We start from the raw sequence: 14,707 nt of genomic DNA, 5'->3' as shown, positions 1-14,707 counted from the left end.
CTCCAGGTGCTCCAGTTTCCTCCCACAGTCCGAAAGACTTGCTGGTTAGGTGCATTGCCTGTGCTAAATTTTCCCTCAGTGTACCCAAACAGGCGCCGGAGTGTGGCAACTAGGGGATTTTCACGGTAACTTCATTGCAGTGTAAGCCTACTTGTGACACTAATAAATAAACTTTAAAACAAGACTTCCAAAGATTCAAATCAGCCATGGTTTGATTCAGTGGTGGAACAAGCTCGATTCTCCTGTTCCCATATTCTGATTCTTTCTTCCCTACTATTTTTATTTAATCTTATTTTTTCTCTGCCCTTTCACACATTTTTATTTGCAACATGGGGGGTGGTTGATTGACTATCAATGCAATTCCAGCCAATCACAATCCCATTTCTCTTGTCCTTTATTTACGGTTTTCTTTATTAAAACCCTGGTCCCTTCGAGCAGAGCTCATTGAATTAAAACCGCTTTCCTGGGCATGTTGAACGAAGGAGTCCTGTTTTTTTGTATTACGTCGTAGCTCATTTCTGCTCCCGTCTCTTCCTCTCCTTTGCAGCAACACATTCTTTGAAGTCAAATCGATATCGAACCAGGTGTGGAAGTTTCAAAGGTACCAGCTGATTATGGCCTTCCACGAAAGGCCTGTCCTGCCCCCTCCGCTGATCACCTTCAGCCACATGACCATGGTCTGCCAACTCATTTGTTGCCGCTGGCGGAAGCAGGAGACCGACCAGGAAGACAAGGATTATGGACTCAGTAAGTTGCTTTTGTCCCCGGGAGTGGCTCTTCCTCGCAAGGCTGCTGTTTGCTTCTTTAACCAATCCATCTCGGCAATAAGTGACCATTTACAAAGACGGTAACTCAGATGTACTTCAAGGTGGCTTTAGAGCATGCCTCGGGCTGGACAAGTCTCCACCCCTCATATAAAGCAACTTGGACACTTCAACGTAAGGTCATATCTTTGAGTGAAAAGGCTCCAGTCTGGTTTCCAGCCATTCTGGTGGACTCTCACTGCAGTTACAGCTAGGCGTGTGCATAGGAGAGAGGAGGCTGTGGCGTGACCTGATGGATATAGGTCTTTTAAAATTACAAAGGGGCTTGATAAGGTAAACATTGAGAAGATGTTTCCACTTGAAGAACATAAGAACTAGGAGCAGGAGTAGGCCATCTGCCCCTCGAGCCTGCTCCGCCATTCAATAAGATCATGGCTGATCTTTTCGTGGACTCAGCTCCACTTACCCGCCCGCTCACCATAACCCTTAATTCCTTTACTGTTCAAAAATTGATCTATCCTTGCCTTAAAAACATTCAATGAGGTAGCCTCAACTGCTTCACTGGGCAGGGAATTCCATAGATTCACAACCCTTTGTGTGAAGAAGTTCTTCCTCAACTCAGTCCTAAATCTGCTGCCCCTTATTTTGAGGCCATGTCCCCCAGTTCTAGTTTCACCCGGCAGTGGAAACAACCTCCCTCCTTCTATCTTATCCATTCCCTTCATCATTTTGTACATTTCTATAAGATCTCCCCTCATTCTTCTAAAAAGATGAGAACAAAACTAGGGAATAAATCCAGCAGCTAAATCAGAGAGAGCGACTTGTCATGACCAGTCATAGAGTCATAGAGGTTTACAGCATGGAAACAGGCCCTTCGGCCCAACTTGTCCATGCCGCCCTTTTTTTTTAGACCCCTAAGCTAATCCCAATTGCCCGCATTTGGCCCATATCCCTCTATGCCCATCTTACCCATGTAACTGTCTAAATGTTTAAAAGACAAAATTGTACCCGCCTCTACTACTACCTCTGGCAGCTCGTTCCAGACACTCACCACCCTCTGAGTGAAAAAATTGCTCCTCTGGACACTTTTGTATTTCTCCCCTCTCACCTTAAACCTCTAGTTTTAGACTCCCCTACCTTTGGGAAAAGATATTGACTATCTAGCTGATCTGTGCCCCTCATTATTTTATAGACCTCTATAAGATCACCCCTCAGCCTTCTACGCTCCAGAAAAAAAAGTCCCAGTCTATCCAACCTCTCCTAATAACTCAAACCATCAAGTCCCGGTAGCATCCTAGTAAATCTTTTCTGCGCTCTTTCTAGTTTAATCATATCCTTTCTATAATAGGATGACCAGAACTGTACACAGTATTCCAAGTGTGGCCATACCAATGTCTTGTACAACTTCAAAAGACGTCCCAACTCCTGTATTCAACGTTCTGACCGATGAAACTGTTGTGGGAAAAATCCACTAGTAGTCAGATCTTGAGATTCCAAAACACAGTTTATTCAACGGAACTCCGTGGAGACAAGGCACAAGTCTGTAGCAAACCTTCTCTCAGTAAAATGTTGGGAACGGTCCATTTTATACTTTTTACACAATAGATGGATCGGTGATTTGAACATTATCACATCGTTATAGGCAGATACAAACAGATACAGACACTTAACATAGTATTGTTCTTATGAATGGGTACATTTCCTATGTCTGTGGCTATCAATGGTTGGTTTCGGCTCATTCAGGTGCTAATCAGTTTCCCTGCATTCATATTTTCCCGCTCTTCCTATGACTAATCTATTCCCTTTGTCTCGGGTTTTTTCCTTATCTAAAAGATGTCTCGATCCTTGGCTTGGCTTCCTGAGGTGTTTGTTTACTTTAAATCACTGTCTGTGATTTTTAAATGGCTTGTCTGTTGGGTTTGATTTGAAGTGATCTTTGTATAAGTGGAAGCCGGTGCCTGTTTTATGGTTCCTTTCCCAGTTAACTCTTTATGTGCCAGGCAGCCATTTTAAAGTGTGCTTTCCTTACATTTTTCCCCTTACAAAACCAAGCATGCTGAATGCCTTCTTCGCCACTCTGTCCACCTGTGACTCCACTTTCAAGGAGCTATGAACATGTACTCCTAGATCTCTTTATTCTGTAACTCTCCCCAACGCCCTACCATTAACTGAGTAAGCCCTGCCCTGGTTCAATCTACCAAAATGCATCACCTCGCATTTGTCTAAATTAAACTCCATCTGCCATTTGTCAGCCCACTGGCCCAATTGATCAAGATTCTGTTGCAATCGGAGATAATTTTCTTCACTGTCCACTATGCCACCAATCTTGGTGTCATCTGCAAACTTTACTAACCATGCCTCCTATATTCTCATCCAAATCATTAGTATAAATGACAAATAACAGTGGACCCAGCACTGATCCCTGAGGCACACCGTTGGTCACAGGCCTCCAGTTTGAAAAACAATCCTCTACAACCACCCTCTGGCTTCTGTCAAGAACTTCCCACTCACCTGAAGAAGGGGCTAAGAGCTCCGAAAGCTTGTGTGGCTTTTGCTACCAAATAAACCTGTTGGACTTTAACCTGGTGTTGTTAAACTTCTTACTGTGTTTACCCCAGTCCAACGCCGGCATCTCCACATTCTGTCAAGAAGCCAATTTTGTATCCATTTAGATACCTCACCCTGGATCCCGTGAGATTTAACCTTATGCAACAACCTACCATGCGGTACCTTGTCAAAGACCTTGCTAAAGTCCATGTAGACAACATCAACTGCACTGCCCTCATCTACCTTCTTGGTTACCCCTTCAAAAAACTCAATCAAATTTGTGAGACATGATTTTCCACTCAACAAAGCCATACTGACTGTCCCTAATCAGTCCTTGCGTCTCTAAATGCCTGTACATCCTGCCTCTCAAAATACCTTCCAACAATTTACCCACCACAGATGTGAGGCTCACTGGCCTGTAGTTCTCAGGCTTTTCCCTGCAGCCCTTTTTATACAAAGGCACAACATTTGCCACTCTCCAATCTTCAGGCACCTCACCCGTGACTATCGATGATTCAAATATCTCAGCTAGGGGACCCATAATTTCCTCCCTAGCCTCCCACAATGTCCTGGGATACACTTCATCAGGTCCCTGGGATTTATCTACCTTGATGCGCTTTAAGACTTCCAGCACCTCTTTCTCTGTAATGTGTACACTCCTCACGACATCATTATTTATTTCCCCAAGTTCCCTAACATCCATGCTTTTCTCAACAGTAAATACTGATGAGAAATATTCATTTAGGATCTCACCCATCTCTTGTGGATCTGCACATAGATGACCTTGTTGATCCTTAAGAGGCTCTACTCTCTCCCTTGTTACTCTTTTGCCCTTTATGTATTTGTAAAAGCTCTTTGGATTCTCCTTTGCCTTATCTGCCAAAACAATCTCGTGACCACCTGATCTCTGTGATTTACAGCCAATGGAATGTTTTTGAAATGCTGTTACTGTTGTAATGTAGGAACAATGGCAACCAATTTGTGCACAGTAAGCTCCCTCAAACAACAAGTTGTAATCACTGGGTGATCTGTTTTTATGATGCTGTTCAGGGACAAATATTGGTCGGGGCACCGGGGAGCATTCCCCAGCTCATTTTGAAAGAGCGTCATGGGATCTTTCACATCGACCTGAGAGAGGAGACAGAGCCCCAGTTGAATGTCTCATCTCAAAGACAGCATATCTGACTGTGCAGCACTCCCTCAGTACTGCACTGGCAGCATCAGTCTAGAGTTTGTGCTTAAGTCTCTGGAGTGGGATTTGAACTTGTAACCTTCTGACTCTGAAGTGAAATTGCTACTATCTGAGCCACAGAAGAAACATGTTTTTATATCAATAGCTTGCATTTATGTAGCACCTTTAACAAAGTAAAATGCCCCAAGGCATTTCACAAGAATGTTCTCAAAATGGGTTTTAAACTAAAAGCCACACAAGGAAAGCTATAACCCCTTGTATACTTGTTACGGAGGAGTGTCCCCTCTGCAGACTAAGGATCAGACTAATCATCTTCAACTCAGCAAATGCGGAGGCCATCACTTGGCTTTGAGGATTCATATTCACTAAGTAAATGACCCATAGCCAAAGACTTGGACAAAGAGGTAGGGTTTAAGGATCATCTTAAAGGGGGAGAGAGAGAGAGAGAGAGAGATCAGAGACAATTTGGGAAAGAATTCCCAAGAGTTTAGGAACTGGGTAATGGAAAGCACAACCCCCAGTGGTGGGGGTGAATCAAATCGGGATGCACATGAGGGCAGCATTGGAGGGATGGAGAGACCTTGAAGGCTGGAGGACTTCCGAGATAGGGAAGTGTGATGCTACGCAGGGATTGGAAAACCAGGACAGTTGTTTAGCAGGAACTCAGTATCAGATGGAAGAGTTGAGGTGAATGTAACAAGAATACACATGTAACAGAGAAGAGTGGAATGCAATGCTGCTAGGGTGAGATGAAGAGGGGTGAAACCTGCTTCTGTGCAGTAAAATCCTGTGACATTCCAGGAGTAGCAATGGAGTTTTGGAGCTTGGACCTTCAGTCCTAGTCCGGTGGCATATTTCAGGATGCTCCTCGAACAAACAAGGATTTTGAACATTTACCAGCAGGATATCATAGAATCCCTACAGTGCAGAAGAAGGCCATTCGACCCATCAAGTCTACACCGACAACAATCCCACCCAGCGCCTATCCTTGTAACCCTATGTAATCCCCCGACTCTAAGGGGCAATCCCACCCAGGCCTGTTCCCTGTAACCCCAAGTATTTACCCCGCAAATCCCCCTAACCTACACATCTTGGAACACTAAGGGGCAATTTACCATGGCCAATCTACCTAACCTGCATATCTTTGGACTGTGGGAGGAAACCGGAGCACCCGGAGGAAACCCACGCAGACACGGGGAGAATGTGCAGACTCCGCACAGACAGTCACCCGAGGCCAGAATCGAACTCAGGTCCCTGGTGCTGTGAGGCAGCAAAGCTAACCGCTGTGCCACCATGCCGCCCTGGACTTGGTTGAAAAATGTTGCCAAACAAACCAGTATATTTAAATTAGGCTACGTGTAGTAACATCCATAAGACCTGACCCCAGGAGGGAGATGATGGTGTAAATTAGCCCGTCAATCACTGATGTAAGATATAAGTGACTGTGACTTACTTTATACATATGGGGCGGGATTTTCCAGCCACGCTCATCCCAGAACTGGAAAATCCCGCCCGAGGTCAACGGACCTTTCCATGTTCCGCCCCTCGCCTGCTACGATTCCCGTAGCGGGCGGGACGGGAAAATATACCCCATGGTTTGAATTATGTAACAATCCTTTTACGCACTTCATTGGGAAAAAAAATCCTGCTTTTATTGGGAGACTTTGCTGTAATGACTGTAGTTTGTAATGACTCTGTTTAAATAGACTCTGTTGTTGACTAGGTGGGTACTGTTTCCGATAACACACTGCTTAAATAGACTGATTTTGCTGTTAAATGCGTTGTTTGTTATGAGTTCTGTCCTTAGTACTGAACAGCTGCCAGTTCATTGTGTGATGCTATGGTCTTACTAGGCATTTGGTTTAACTTAAACTTGTATTAGACTGTGTTACTTTTGATGAGTGTAGGGTCCATTCATTCCTTTGAATAGACGAGGGGACAGCACTGATATGGGTTTTAAAAATGGTTTTCTTTGATTGAACAGAACTTAAAATAACAATTAACATGACAGAAGCGAGAAGTGAGCAGACTTGGAGATTGGTTTCATAGTCAGACCCTGTACAAAATGAAAATATATTTCAATCCTCATCTCGTTATCGGAAGAGTCCTTCACATGCTGCTTCTGTTTAGGAAAACAAGTCTTGCAGCTGCTGTTATCAACAACTTATTTCGCCTCCATTGTGTACCCTTTCGGAATGCAGTCAATTTCTAGCTAACCCAGCATGCCTTCTGAGTTTTAAAATGTAGTCAAGTTAGCAGTGTTAGTTAACCCCTAGCAACAGTCTGGCATTTCAATGTAATTGCATAGGCAAACAGGGCTAAGCATACACGGAATCCCTCAATGAGTGCATATATTTTTGCAATGAAACCGATTAATTGTTCCCCTCTTTCCCTATCATTTTTGATTAGAGCTCTTCATTACTGAAGATGAACTGAAGAAGCTGCATGACTTTGAGGAGCAGTGCATTGAGGAGTATTTTCGAGAGAAGGACGATATGTTCAACTCTTCAAATGATGAAAGAATCCGAGTCACTGCGGAACGGTGAGTTATCACCATTTTTACCTTGTTTTTTTAAAAGATAATTTTCTGTTCAGACTTGGTGATGTTTCAAGAATCACAGAATCACACAGAATACTACAGTGCAGAAGAGGCCCTTCAGCCCATCGAGTCTGCACCGATGCATGAAAGTTCCCTGACATGTTCACCTAATCCCACTTGCCAGCACTTGGCCCATAGCTAAGGCTGTGCTTGGAGTCCAAGCTGGGGAGGGGTCAACCCGAACTCTTCAATCTGAACCAGCTCCCGATCCTGATGTATTTCCTGTTCCTGTCCTTGCTTCTATTCCTGATCTTGTTCCTGTTACTCCAGTAGTCCCACTCCCCCATCCCCCCCACTGCCCTTTCCCGCAGCCCTACAACTTTTTTCCCCCTTCAAGTATTTATCTAATTCCTCCTTGAAAGCTACACCTGAATCTGGTTCCACTGCCCTTTCTGGCAGTGTGTTTCAGATCACAACAACTCACTGGTTCTTTTGCCAATTGCCAACCCTTCAATTCAGAGTCATGTGTATTTTCTTTGCAGAAATGCTGCTGATTTGAAATGTTTCCAACAAGGATTGGGTAAAGGATTTATCGACAGAAATACGTTCCTGGGCAGTGAGACATGTTGCTGAAGCTTGTTGTCTGCTGCTCATCGGAACAAACACAAGAATACCAAATTTCAAACAATCACAGCACTTTACATCACAAGAAAAAAGGCTGCTGATTGGTTGAAGAGTCAACTCTGATTGGCCGTGGCATTACCGTGGAGAAAGAAGTAGGGGACTACTTTACCTCAAGCTCCTGGGTAATTCAAAAAGGCTCAAGGCTTGGGCATAGAATAGAATCCCTATAGTACAGTAGGGGGCCATTCAGCCCATCGAACCTGCACCGACAGCAGTCCCATCCAGGCCCTATCCCTGTAACCCCATGCATTTACCCTGCTAATCCCCCTGATATAAAGGGTCAATTTATCATGGCCAATCAACCTAACCCGCACATCTTTGGACTGTGCGAGGAAACCAGAGCACCCGGAGGAAACCCATGCAGACACGGGGAGAATGTGCAAATTCCACACAGACAGTGACCCGAGGCCAGAATTGAACCCAGGTCCCTGGCGCTGTGAGCCAGCCACTGTGCCACTGTGCTGCCCCTAACATATTCTTTTTGTTTGCAGGAAACTGGTTCTTACAATATAAATTGTTGTGATCACTTGAAAATTTGCATTCTTGCATTTGTCCTGATGAGTGCAAGATGAAAAGTTTCAGCAACGTCTCTTTTTTCAGTAATATGGAAAGACGTTCAGTTTCTGCTCCCTTTTCTTTTTGAATAGAGTTGATAACATGTCAATGAGGCTTGAGGAAGTGAACGAGAGGGAACATTTCATGAAGGCTTCCCTTCAGACCATGGACGTGAGGTTGGCGCAGCTGGAGGAGGTGACGGGACGCATGGCATCTGCCTTGGAAAAGCTGGCGGGCATGGACAAGGGAGAGGCGGGCAAGGCCAGGTCCAGAACCTCCTCGGACTGCACGGACACAGCTTACATTCTGAGACAGAGCAGCTTCAACAGCCAGGAGGGGAACAGCTACAAACTCCCAGAGTGCGGGGAGCAGGCGGGGGAGGAATCCATCTCTCCCACGTCGCCCACCATCACACCAAGGATGAGGAGCCATTCCTTCTACGCGGTGAGCCCCAAGCAGCGGGTAGGGACAGAGCGGACTGAGTTCACCTTCAAGGAGAGGTCGCTGAGCCTGCAGAGGACAAGCAGCTCGCAGATGATGGCTGTGGCAAAGGAACTAAAGCCCGGGCCACCGCCTGCCCCTTCCCCAGCCCCGCCTGATGACAAGAGACCGTCGTCTTGTGTTGATATTTACGTCTCGGCGATGGAGAAGGAGGGGACAGCCGAGAGCAGCCTGAAGGTCCCCGCCGGCGATGGCCCGTCTGAGCTGATGGTGGTGATGCTGGGCAGCCAGGGGACGCCCCTGGCTCCTGCCCAGTGGCCAGAGGGGACATACGAGGAGATGTTGACCTCGGACGGGCTGCTGAGAGCCGCTGCCCCGGGGACCTCCGGCACGGAGACTTTGCAGACAGCTGAGTGTCTTCAGCAATGGGACAGTGACCCTCCAATGTACCACACCCTGGAGCGCTCCAAGAGCAGCCGCTTTCTGCCCACCTCCAGCCTCTACACGGACGAGTGTCCAATGGTCAAATCGCACAGTTTTGTCTTCCCCTCCCGGGGTTATTACGGCTGCCCGGGGGTCCCTGTCAAATCAGCCGAGTACACCAGCATCACTGACTGCATCGACACCCGCTGTGTCTCCGCGCCCCCGCTCAACATCGAGCACTCGCCCTTGTCCAGCGGCTCGCACGGCGAGCACTCCAGCGGCATGGACGAGGTCTCCGCCTCCCACCCGGAGAGGGAGGCGGAACTCAGCCACCCCAGCTCGGACAATGATGAGAACGAGGGCGAGAGGCAGCCGGACAAGGGGCCGGAGGTGGTCAGTATCCTCCTGGGCGGCCCCAACCACACATCCCCCCTCTCCCGACTGGAGAGGGCCAACAGCTACACGGCCTCGGAGTCTAATGCCCTGAGCCCGCACGCCAGGAAGAGCTGCTCCATCAGCGACAGACTGGACCGGCAGCGGAACTCTCCGGCCTTTCAATCTCCTTTCCAGCGGGGTCGCCCATCCAAGCCAGACGGCATCTCCGAGGGCATCTCCCTGAAAACTCTGGCAAGAACAACGGCTTTTAAAAGCTTTGACAGCAGCAAACACAGCTTCACATAATACCACTGCCTCCTCCATCCCTCACTGTGGAACAAAACTTGTGCTTGTTTCTTTATTTGTGTGTGATTTATTGGCACCGAATTGGTCATGGCTGTAATCTTTGTCTAGCCACCGTCTTTAAAACACTATCCAAGAGTCTGTATGCCTTGGCACAGTTTACTTCCTTGTTCAGATATTAAAGGGTCCACGTCATCACCTGGATGCAGTAGCTCGGTCCAATAATGTTTATCCATTCAATAGTCCCAGCTGATGGCAGGGTGCCAGTCCCTGAGGAATGCCCTGTCCATTACCGTCCCGTCAAAATGCTTCCAGTTAGCAAGCCCAGACGGTCATCTCTTTCTCTGAAGTCCCTCGGGGTTGAGGATGGCTTGAGGGTTTTGAGAGTCCACCGCACCATCTGCAGACTCTGCCACATGTGGGGGCAGATGGTGCTGGAAGGGTTGGCCAGGTGGGTTCTTGGGAGGTTTCTGCCCTCCCTCCGGTGCCTCTGCACCTCTCCCGACAAAGTCTCTCGACGTGTTCCTTATTTTCTCAAGTGAACTGTCTCTATTTCAAGTCACACACCCACGAGTTGGCAGTTTAACCCCCTTCAGCGATGCTTTGGGGGCATCCCTGAAGCGTTTTCGCAGTCCTCCTGGGAGCCTCCTGCCGTGATTGAGTTCAGAATTGAGGAATTGCTTTGGGAGTCTTGAGCCAGGCGTACAACACCATGTCTTGCCCAATGCAGCTGTTGTTGAACGATTAGCTCCTTGACACTGGGCAAGTTGGCAAGCTAACACGCCGAAGCCCTTCCGTCTTGAGGATCTCTGGGATTGTGCCATCAACAGTGGCAATAAGTAGAAAAATAGATCATTTAAGGGTTTCAGAAATAGTGTGAGAATCATTGAATTATTGAATCATAAAGCACAAGAGTAGGCCATTCGGCCCATTGGGTCTGTGCTGGCTTTTTGAAAGAGCTCTCCAACTACTCCCACTCTCCTTTTTGTTTCCCTATCATCCTGCAATTTTTAAATTCTTTTCCAGGGTTATCCAGTTCCCCTTTTCGAGTTACTATGCACTCTGCTTCCACCTTTTCAGGCAGCGCCTTCCAACAGCTCAACAAGAAATATTCTCCATGTGCTTCTCTGGTTCTTTATGATGACCTTAAACTTGCTGACCTTTCAGTCACTGGGACAGTATTTTCCTATTTACTCCATTGAAATCCTCCATTAATATGAACCTCTCCGTAACCATCTCCGCTCTCAGAAGGACAACCTTAGCTTCTCAAGTCTTTAAAAAAACGGGATCCGCAAGATCAAATGAAATTGTCAAAGCTGAGGCAGGTAGATTTTTTAAGATAAAAGTGGACGCTGGAATCTGAAACAAAAACAGACAATGCTGGAAAATCCCAGCAGGTCTGACAGCATCCTGGAGGGAGAATAGAGCCAACGTTTCGAATCTGGATGACCCATCGTCAGAATTTTGTTGGGTAAAGGGCTATGGAGGCAAGGCGTGTGGGTGGTATTGAGATGCAGATCTGCCAAAGTCAAGTCAAATGGAATGTCAGAACATGTCCGAGGGGCTGAATGGCCTCCTCATGCACATACGATCCTGCGATCTCACTTCTGAATCAAAGCAAATTATTGTGGATGATGGAATCTGAAACCAAAAGAGAAAATGCTGGAAGATCTCAGCAGGTCCGGCAGCATCTGAAAGGCGAGAGAAGAGGTGACATTGTGAGTCCAGATGACAAAGGGTCGTCTGGACTCAAAACGTCAACTCTTTTCTCTCCTTCCAGATGCTGCCAGACCTGCTGAGAGATCCCACTTCTGAAACAGGTATTGAGAAAACCAGGGTAAACATTGCGACAAACTTGCACGCTGCACAATAACCTTTGACACTGCGCTGGCCGGTCCTTCTTAAGGGTTCACCGCAAGCAGACACTAGAAAGGGAGATACTCCAAGCCTGAACTCCAGATGACGTGGCCCCCTTAATTCATATTTTCAAGAATTGAATGAAAGAATAGTCAGCAAACATGATCACAATGCAGTAAGATTAACAGCACAAAGGGAGAAATAATTTTGATACCAAGCACTGGTGAATTTTGTCTTAACTGCTGTTTGTTAATATTTGATAGCCTTTTAAGGAAGGATTGTACAGTATTTTTTAAAAAATAATTTGCAAGTATCTGTAGTTTTGTGATTCCGAGTCCAATTCTTCATCAAGTGAGTAATGTTTATATTGTTGCTGAAGATCTATTTGCTAGCTCTTATTTCTAAAGCATGTGTGCTATCGCAATAAGGATGTAAATAATGATGTCAATCCCTTGGTCCAGACTTAGGTTAAACACTCTAGCATCGCATGTGTTTAAAAAGAGGCTGGGTTTCACCAAAATGTACCGGGCAAATTAGCTGAAAGTCAGTGGTCGCCTTGGACAAGTATTAAATGCAAAATGGGTGGTAGCCATAGCAACCGGTCTTGGTTCTTTTGGACATTTGTGTCCAAGTTAGTTGGATGTTGAAGATTGAGTCCATGATCCTTGCAAGACACAGTTACCAGCTAACAAGCACACTGGTTTTCAAAAATCCAACCTCTGAGTTTCATAGAGTTATACAGAACAGAAGGAAGCCATTCAGCCCATCATTCACGTGTGCTGGCTCTTTTAAAGCACTACCTAATTAGTGCCACTCCCTTGCTCTTTTCCCCGTAACCCTGCGAATGGCTCCCCTTCAACTTTACATCCAATTCCCTTTTTGAAAGTTCCTGTTGAATCTGCTTCTGCTGCCTCTTTCAGACAATGCCTTCCAGATCGCAACACCTCGCTGAGTGAAAGAATACTCCCTCACCCCCTTGGTTAAAAAAACACAATTATTATAAATCTGTGTCCTCTCCTTACTGACTGTCCTGCCACTCGTCCTGACTGACAGATTACAAACAGGTCAAGACAAGTACTGGTATCATCCAGTCTTGAGAACAAGGGAGTGGAGTAAATTATATCCAATTTACAGCACCCCGTCTTTTACACAGTTATTCAAGCCACTGGCGGAACGCAATACAAGTCAATAAATAAAAGCAAATTACTGCGGATGCTGGAATCTGAAACCAAAAGAGAAAATGCTGGAAAATCTCAGCAGGTCCGGCAGCATCTGTAAGGAGAGAAAAGAGCTGACGTTTCGAGTCCAGATGACCCTTTGTCAAAGCTGTCAAAGCAACACAAGTCAATTCCTTTCCAATGTAAAAAAAAGGTTAGGGTTTCACTTCTCTCTCCCGCAAGCAATGTGCAGAAAGTGGATTCGAAAGTTTGAGAAAAACGTGCCCAAGCCAGCATGCTATCCCCACTGGAAAGATGGCCCTGCCACTGACCATGGGTTTGACAACTAGTCTTGAGTTGCACATTCACTCTGTAGGGCGGGATTTTATGGCCTCGCTCGTCCCGAAACCGTAAAATCCCGTCCAAGGTCAACTTTCCATGTTCCGCCCCTCGCCCGCTCCGATTCCCGTGGTAGGTGGGTGGTAAAGTTCCGCCACTATCTGAGGATCATTTGGCAACCCCTACGCAGGTGAAATAGATGCAACTGGCAGTTGCTACATTTTCCGTGGGACCCCATCAGAACCACCTGCTGACCGTACACCTTATCTATTCACGCACACACAAGAAAAAGGGAGGGTTTTGAATTGTCTGCCATCCATCCTTGTGAGGTGGCGGAACAGAGCGAAAAGCCTACCTTGTAATTAACCTACTCAACAAGAATTGGAGCTAGATTATACAGCAACACTGTCAGTCCACTTTGATTCCTGCCTATTTATGATTATTCAGGAACTTTGACTGCTTAAAACTGAAACTCAAACTGATAGAAACAATAAGTTTGGAGCATGGAACTCATGCTGTTAAATTGCACATCACCAAATCAACAGACTCAAGCTCCTCATGTTCAGTCAGGTGCCTTAAATATCATAGGATCCCCACAGTGCAGAAGGAGGCCATTCGGCCCACCAAGTCTGCACCGATTCTCTGACAGTGCATCTTGCCCAGGCCCCTTCCCTTCCCTAACCCTGTAACCCCATACATTTCCCAAGGCTCAGCCATCTAACCTTTGGACACTAAGGGGCAATTTAACATGGCCAATCCACCTAACCTGCACATCTTTGGAAACTAAGGGGAAATTTAGCATGGCTAATCCAGCTATCCTGCACATCTTTCAGACTGTGGGATGAAACCGGAGCACCCGGAAGAAACCCATGCAGAAAGGGGGTCCGTGCAAATTCCACAATCACTCTAAGCCAGAATTGAACCCCGGTCCTTGGAGATGTGAGGTAGCAGTGCGAACCACATAGCCACTGTACCAGGTAGAATTGTTAAGGTTTGACTATAATCCCCACTCATGCAGTCACTTAATACAGAAATGTTTATACAGTGTTCTCTTATTGATAGCAAATATGTTATCAAAGAGTATAAAGATGTTGTCTTCTTGAAGTGCAATACTTACTGCAATGCCAAAACCCACAGGTATAAGTGGTCATTTTGGTACAACAGTACAAACACAATGGGTACTTTTGCCCAAATGAACGGGTCGATCCTTTATTTGTCGCTAAATTCCCCCCCCCCTAGCCTTTGCCAACATCAGGTATCTTGGACATTCCCACAGCACAGTGTAACAGCAAAAGGTCTAGTTTGTCCATTTCAAGAACAGTAGATCCTTGAGTGCTGTTAGCCTTGGGAGATCATTGAGATTAACATTAATGTAATGAAGCAAAGTTTGAAAGTGGCTTCTTTAGGTTTCTGATCACGGGGCGGGGGAGGAGGGGAGGGCTGAAGAATTCTAAATGTGTGTCCTGGTCGTATGATACAGCTTAAAAACATATGTGTGAGACACAGGCATGAACATTATGTAGATTCCCCC

General features: G+C 46.2%; 1 protein-coding gene across 1 annotated transcript in view; it reads left to right on the top strand.

Moving 5' to 3' along the window:
• trpm3 (transient receptor potential cation channel, subfamily M, member 3) overlaps positions 1–11,623 on the top strand; it is a 116,567-nt gene extending 104,944 nt beyond the window's left edge. Inside the window, exons 22-24 of the mRNA XM_078213951.1 lie at positions 548–747; positions 6,913–7,045; positions 8,374–11,623. Coding sequence (XP_078070077.1) covers positions 548–747; positions 6,913–7,045; positions 8,374–9,826 — 1,786 coding nt within the window. The 3' untranslated portion in view covers positions 9,827–11,623. The remainder of the gene's footprint in view (positions 1–547; positions 748–6,912; positions 7,046–8,373) is intronic.
• Positions 11,624–14,707: the final 3,084 nt, after the last annotated feature.

Source organism: Mustelus asterias, chromosome 6 (assembly GCF_964213995.1).
Source record: "Mustelus asterias chromosome 6, sMusAst1.hap1.1, whole genome shotgun sequence".
In the NCBI taxonomy this organism is placed as follows: Eukaryota; Metazoa; Chordata; class Chondrichthyes; order Carcharhiniformes; family Triakidae; genus Mustelus; species Mustelus asterias.
The sequence above is the reverse complement of the archived record's forward strand: the minus strand, read 5'-3'. Positions and strand labels throughout refer to the sequence as shown.